The sequence below is a fragment of the Fulmarus glacialis genome, unplaced genomic scaffold (genome assembly GCF_000690835.1).
Source record: "Fulmarus glacialis isolate BGI_N327 unplaced genomic scaffold, ASM69083v1 scaffold41196, whole genome shotgun sequence".
Classification (NCBI taxonomy): Eukaryota; Metazoa; Chordata; class Aves; order Procellariiformes; family Procellariidae; genus Fulmarus; species Fulmarus glacialis.
In genome coordinates this window covers 25,302-33,039 of record NW_009220754.1, presented here as the reverse complement: position 1 = coordinate 33,039, position 7,738 = coordinate 25,302, and the positions used below count along the sequence as shown (strand labels likewise).

Below are 7,738 nucleotides of genomic sequence, written 5' to 3'. Positions count from 1 at the left end.
AGAGCATAAGGATTGTTTATGTATCTGAGAAAACTGCCTGAAGTTAAATTGTGAGAGCACTCTCCTTCCCATGTCTCCCTTTTCTGTGATGAACTTACGAAGCTGGAGCACAGAACATACAAGAGAAGGCTGGGAGAAAAGGGTTTATTCAGCCTTAAAATGAGATTGCTCGGGGGAGACCTTATTGCTTCCTATCTAACGGGAAGGTACAACGAAGACTGAGCCAAACTTTCCTCAAAGGCGCATGATCAAAGGACAAGAGACAACAGACACAGGATGCAACACTGGAAATATTAACTAGACAAAAGGATTTTTCATTTCCCCCTCCCCTCCCCCCCCCGCCAAGTGGGTCAAATACTGGAACAGGCTTCACAGAGGCTATGAAATCCCCCTCCTTGGAGATACCCTAAACTCAACAGGACAAATCCCTGTGCAACCTGATTGGGCTGAATCTCTGAGCATGGGCCTGGATCTGTAAGCTGGGGGTTGGTCTAGGTGGCCTTCAGATGTCCCTTCCAATGCATTATTCTGTAATTGCACACCACAACAGTGGTACTGTTGTCTCTAACATGAAACCAAGCCAAAATTCTTCGCTCAGAAAAAGTGATGCTATTTTATGCTGTTACACAAGGATTTTCTGATATTGTCTGTCTACCTTCCATTTAAGCAAGTCCTTTTCTTTTAGAGATTAGTCAATTTTAATGCAATAAACTTTGAATCTTTCTTGCTCAGCAGCCTGCGTGAGTACAGAAGACTGTAAAACCACAGTAGATAATACAAAGGAACACCTAAAAGAATGCTTGTCTAGGAGAAAACTGCAATTCTCCTGCTTTTCTTTCTAAGTCTTCTATCTAGTTACGCTTTTTGGTGGACTGTTTTTGAAACTTAATTGCAGCCAGATGCTATGAAGCAAAAATGCCTGCTATTTAATTGCAACTGTTAGCACAAACTGATAAGAGGATTTGAGCAGACTCAGCTGTATTCATTAGCCTATTTTAGCTATTTTCTTACTTCTCTGCCATGGAGAGTTTATTAATCTGCTGTTTGTAGTTGCTGGCTATTTCATTTTGCACACGTTGAACAAGCTCCTCATCAATGGCATACTGTATTGCTGTCTGGATGACATCCAACCACCACGGAGAACCTGAATGTATCTGTATGCAAAAGAACAGATTTATCCATGAACATTCAACAAACAACCAATTTACTCATTGCAGCAGAGGCTTATACTGCTCTCTAGGCCACACTCAAACACAGACTGGTAAATTCCATGGAAAGTGGAAGATGAGAGTATGCTTAAAAAATATCCCCTTTCCTGTTTAAGTGAATACATGATCAAGAAATTTTCTACATTCCCATCTACTTCCACACCTTCAAATTGCTTCAGTAGAGTTAGATTCACCGAGGCCATCTACACAGAATAGCCACATAGAGATACTGTAATCTTGAAGTTTCCTCTTTCTCTTTCTCTCTTAAAAAGAGATGAAAGGATCATTTAATCAGAGAAAGCAAGCTCTCTGTGAAATGAATAAAGAGCAACACTGAAGTGACCTTATAATTTTAAACAGTGAAAGATGCAGAAGTTTACTTCCTCATGCGCCATTTGACCCCATTTCTTTATTATTTCTTCACTATTACGCAAGTGACAAGCAGCATTTCACTTCAGGTGTTCATCAATTCATTAAGGGCTTGCACCTTCCCATGAAACCTGAATTGTCATACTGACTAAACACAATTAAGCCTTAAGCACAATGACCAAATGCATGTCAAAGAATAGTTCCTTTGAAAGTAACTGAAATACCATCTGATACATCACAGAAATGTTTCAAAGCCAAAACCTATAACTTATTTACCTAAATTACAAGTGAAACAGTTAATACAAAAATCAAGCATGGTGTTAAACTTTACTGGAATCATCCCACCATGTACTTCTGATTCTAGTCATCTGTTCATCAAGTACTGCGTGCCTCTTTATGCAAGGAACACAGGATATGTTTTGGGGCTCTGTGTGTGTGCGTGTGCACACATGCTGCCGAAGTCCCATTCCAAATAGGTGTTCAAAGAACTGTTAGAGATAATAAACAGCTGGAGTTCTGGATAAACACATGAAAACAATATTAAAAACAAATTTCAAAATTCAGAGACTACATATGTAAGAGGCACCTGCCTTTCTCTGGAGCTCCCGAATGGTCTGAATAACTGGCTGTAAGGCCTGATGGGCTTCGGCAACTTCTGCATTGGATTTACTCATATAATGCTGTCGAAGTTGTTCTGCCTATATGGAAATGAGAGCTTAAGTTATGCACAACTCATATTTATGAGGAATAATTGAAAATGCAAAAACTCCCCAGCTACCATAGTGTTTTAAAATGGTTAGCTACCTACGGGCTACCCACTTTCATTCGTAAGCTGTATTTAGCATTTTTTCCTCTATAATCTAGCATTTATTTAGTAAGCCCAAAAAATATTTGAGAACACAAACTACTACAAAGATGCTAACCATGCAATTTTGCTTTTGGACAAGCCCAAACAACACAATAGGAATACATTGCATTACAAAAAGGAACTGGAATTTAACTTATAATTCTTACTTCTTTGTACATTAAAATATATTGTGTTGAATAAGTAAACAATAAAAAGATCCTAGAACAATCTGAGAACAGGACAATTTAACTTACTTACATATAAAACTTACCTATAAAATAAGAAGAAAGGTTTAAATTTCATTGTTTTTAGGTGTATCAGATACAACTTTTCAATAAAAATTGCTTCTGACAGTGAAAACCCCTCTTGGTATGCAGGTGTCTCCACAATATAATCAGTACCAGTTTACTTGATATTTTAAAAACTGATGAACAAATAATTTGTATTTCTTACAAGTAACATGTACACACACACACATATCTTTCACCATTACATTCTGATTTCACTAGATATCTTTATTTTGTGCATTTTAGGGTGTGTTTTAAGTCCTCCTTCTTTTTGTTTGCTACTATCAAGATAATTATATTATTGTGCTGGTTTTGGTTGGGATAGAGTTAATTTTCTTCATAGTAGCTAGTACGGGGCTGTGTTTTGGATTTGTGCTGAAAACAGTGTTGATAACACAGGGATGTTTTAGTTACTGCTGAGCAGTGCTTACACAGAGCCAAGGCCTTTTCTGCCTCTCACACCACCCCACCAGCGAGGAGGCTGGAGGTGCACAAGAAGTTGGGAGGGCACACAGCCAGGACAGCTGACCCCAAGTAGGGACTATTCCTTGCCGTATGACATATATGATGTATATGCTCAGCCTATACAGCTGGGGGAAGAAGGAAGGGTGGAATGTTCGGAGTGATGGCGTTTCTCTTCCCAAGTAACCGTTACGCGTGATGGAGCCCTGCTTTCCTGGAGATGGCTGAACTCCTGCCTACCGATGGGAAATAGTGAATGAATTCCTTGTTTTGCTTTGCTTGTGCGTGTGGCTTTTGCTTTACTTATTAAACTGTCTTTATCTCAACCCACGAGTTTTCTCACTTTTACTCTTCTGATTCTCTCCCCCATCCCACTGTGGGGGAGTGAGCAAGCAGCTGCGTGGTGCTTAGTTGCCAGCTGGGGTTAAACTACGACAATTACTCTTACAGATGGAGCTCAGTTTACCAGGAGCGGACAGGACTCTCAGGTATTTGGATGAGCTACTGGCAAAAAATAGCTACGAAAAACAATGTCTGCTTCACATTTATAAGCAAAACACAAATTTTCCGATCCTCCTCTTTACAATAATGTCAGGAGACTAATCACCACCATATAACTGGAGAGGATGAAAGAACTGGGCTTGTTCAGCTTGGGGAAGAAAGGCTTAGAGGGTACAAAATAGCAGCAGCCAGATGGAAGTCACTGAGAAGAGGGAGCCAGGCACTTTACTGAAGTAGATGGCAAGTGAACAAGGGACAATGGCTGTAAGTTGGAATGGGAGGTTCTCTGTGAATTTTTTTTCTCCCTCCACTATTAGGATTATGAAGCATTGGAACAGGTTGCTCAGATAAGTTGTGAAATCTCTTTCCTTGGAGGTTTTAATGGCCCAATTGGATAAAGTCCTCAGCTACCTGGTCAGAAATCAGTGTTGACCCTGCTCTGAGGAGGAAGTTCAGCTAGAGACCTCCCAAGGTCCCTTCCAACCCAAATAATGCCACAATAATGATGTTCTTCTGCAAATGTGGTCCATATGTCCTCTACAAGTAACCAGTGGGGAACAGTGATACTGCTATCTTACCAGATATTTCCCCAGTTAAGATTAAGGATATAGTTAAACAGACTTATGCACACAGGAAGTAACATGCAGTGACTTGCTTATCTGGCCAAAGATGGTCAACCTTTCTAGATGTTTAGGCAGTACAAGAGTGACAGGGATGAACTAGTTGCTGTACGGCACGTGAGTACAATATAAGTAACACAGGGAGAGCCTGGACAGACGCCACTGGCAAACTTTAGGCTATGAAGAACACCACAAATCAGGACCTTCTCAAGAAGGTTTCAAAGGAGGTATATCAGTACCACACATAGGACCAAAAAGAGAGGTAGGAAAACAGCTTTGAGGCATGATTGAGAAGATGCATTAGACAGTAGTAGCTTGTATTTTACTAGGAGATGGGGAAGCATTTTGGAATGGAGGGCACCTATACAAGAAAAATAAACTTCACGTAGAGAAGACTGATTATCTGCAGTTAAAATGAGAAAAGCTAAAGAAAAAGTGAGGAAATAAAGGACTCAGAAGAATTCAGGATGATGCATTCTTTATCAGCAACGTTTATGTAAGTTATCTCTGCAAGAACATTGTAGAAGTGGGGAAATCACATTTCGGAGATAAAAACTTTTAAAACTTCCATAAAACACACTCACAACGTAACAGAGATCACCAAGCATTCAGAACAGCAGCATTTTACTGGACATTTCTGCTCTCATCTCACACAGTAAACAACTCCTGATTTTACTAACCTGAAAGGAAATGTACGTAGTTAACTTGAAAGCTATTTAATGTTATTTCTTTAGTTAGAGAAAATTTTGAAGGACAAAAAATAAAAAGGTGCTCTTCAAAATGTATTTATATAAAAAGGAACAATGTTTACCTCTTCTGCAAGTCGGCTATCACGCAAAGTTGGGGGAATTCCTGGGTGCTTTGCCAACAACAATTCCATCAAATTGTGTGTAGAATGAAGTCTCTAAATATACAGTCAGCAGCAATCATGAAAAAATACATTGCAACATCTGTGACAGGAAAAGCTTAAACAGCAATGAAAGCTTACAGCAAGAAATTAGTATTAATTTAAAACTGGTTTTATTTTTTTTCTCTGTTAATCTGGAAGCATCTTATAAAGAAAATAAACATTCTTTTCCTCATTTTACTGAGGTAAGAAGTGAAACATTAAAAAGACCTTCTTCATTTTTTTTGGAAAGTCTGATACCAAGTCATCAGATTCTGTCCCGTACTCACCCTCCTAATTAAAACAGCCCTTGACTACCATGGAAAACAAGTTATTTATCTCAGAGGACATTCTTTTGTAAATACCTTTCAGAATACTATAAGGAGACAATTCACTCAGCCTATCTAAAGCAAAATAAAATATAAGGAAAAAAGCAGCTCCCAAGAGCTTAAATCATTTTTCATATTTTTCACTTTTCTGAAATAAAAGATGACTGAATAAAACATGACCTTTTTGCTTACATTTAGGGAAAATAAACTTGATTGTTAATATAAGGCCACTCTATTCCTCTTCCCTAGGTTCACCCTACGTATCCCAAACTAGACCCCTAATGTTATGCTGCCTGCGTATCTCCCACAAACTCATACTATTAACTTTCACTATCATGAACTTGTGCCCTCCTCCTGGATCCACTTCACCTTTGCCCTATTACTATCTCAGCCACTGAAGAGCACTGGCCAGCAGTGGTTTACCATTATCTTAAAGAGCTAAGTCTACACAACTGGGAAGTACTCAACAGAAGTTGAGTTTTATTACACAAAAGTAGTATTAGGCAGTGTACATTTTGAGGGGGAAAAAAAAAAGCTTTATTGGATTGCATAATCCAGTAAAACAGCTTAATTAAGAATCTTGTTATGAGTAGCTTAACAAGTTTATGCTGATATGGCAATGCTAAGTGAAAAATGCCTCTGGGAAGTCACAAAGGAGAAGGAAGGATCAAAGAAGCACAACGGAGCCATCAGATGACCACATGCAAGATAAACAAAGAATAACTTACTTAGTGAAGCAAGCAAAGTAAAGCAATAGACAACTGATCACTTCTTATTTACCTGTCATTAACATTTTAAATACCTTGTTACCCTTAAGAGAATTTCGGTCAATTTAGAACTGATATTTCTTGAAGAAATATAAAGATGTTACTTACAGAACCATTACTTTTTTTCTCGGGAAAATATATTCATATTTTTAATATAGTATTCAAAATGTATTAATATATTTCCTGAAGAGAAAATTCACTTTGATTTTTTTTCATGTTTTGATGCCCTTTTGGAGAATATCTTCCACAGTGCAACAATTTTATTATTCTCTATCATTTGGCACGTTAATATCATTCTCAATGCAAACCCAGCACCCAGTATTCCCAGGATGTAATATAGTACCATTAATGTGAGCAGTCACAGTCAAGTACACAAGGAATTCAGCATGTTAAGTTTATTGCAGAACAGCAGGTGGAGATCATACACTGCTTCTGGGATATCATGAAGACTCACAAGCAAAAGTTTTTAGAACTACAGTAGCTTTTTTAAAAAAAAAGAAACATGAAGGTCACTGGACAGGTTCCTATCCAAAGATTGTGATAACGACAGCAGGCTGAAAGAGTCATTCAGCACACCACTGGGAGGAAGAAAAGACTGATCTGTTAAATTAAATCTAAAGTATTCCAGTTCTTAACTACGTCTCTACATTTGAATGCTCACTCACTTGCAAAGAATCTGTTTTGAGCTTTTCTTTGTGCTCTTCAGATGATCGTAACACTTCTCGGTACAGCTCTGCAGCCAATGCATATTCTCCTGAATTAAAAAAGAGTAACAAAAACATACACATATTGTGTTGGTTTTTAAATATACAAACAGCCATGACTGGCAATCACTTGTTACATACTAAGATGTTTTCAGAAGCTGTATAATACCTGCTTGTCTTGAAGCAAATCTTCCCTGTTCACTCCCCCCCGCCAAAAAAACCCCTACCTGGTAAAAGACGGAGTATCATATTTTACAAAGACTAAAGCAGTTTTCAAATTAAATATCTTTTGTGACTGCAAGATCTATAGACAACTTGATCTTAAAATATGTATTCACAGCTGCATTAAGTCCAAAAAATCTTACATGTTGCACTAAAAAACCACCATCTATAACTCACTGCAGTGATGCATTACTGAATTCGCACTGCAAATACGTTATTCACTCTTCCAGTCAAAACAATGAAAGTTGTGTTATACTTCAGAAATGCTGAAACGATTAAATACATGCAGGGAGCATAACTACTGATGTAAGCTGCTAACATCACAATCGCTTCTCAGAAAATCGATTATATAAATTAAAAAAGAAATATAAAATTGAAGTTGCATATGGAAAAGCAGCAAAAAAAAAAAATCAAATTTTATTTTCTTTTCTCGACTGACGGAAATTTACTTAGCCAGTAATAGTCTTTGAAGACTCTTAAAACTTGGAGAAGTACAGGGACATGAAAGGTATAAAGATAGATAACAGAGTAAAACA

General features: G+C 37.8%; 1 protein-coding gene across 1 annotated transcript in view; it reads right to left on the bottom strand.

Moving 5' to 3' along the window:
- Positions 1–1,007: 1,007 nt before the first annotated feature.
- Positions 1,008–7,738, bottom strand: part of SHPRH (SNF2 histone linker PHD RING helicase, E3 ubiquitin protein ligase) — a 30,401-nt gene continuing 23,670 nt past the window's right edge. The window contains 4 exon segments of the mRNA XM_009580868.1: positions 1,008–1,154; positions 2,168–2,275; positions 5,106–5,198; positions 6,942–7,030. Coding sequence (XP_009579163.1) covers positions 1,008–1,154; positions 2,168–2,275; positions 5,106–5,198; positions 6,942–7,030 — 437 coding nt within the window.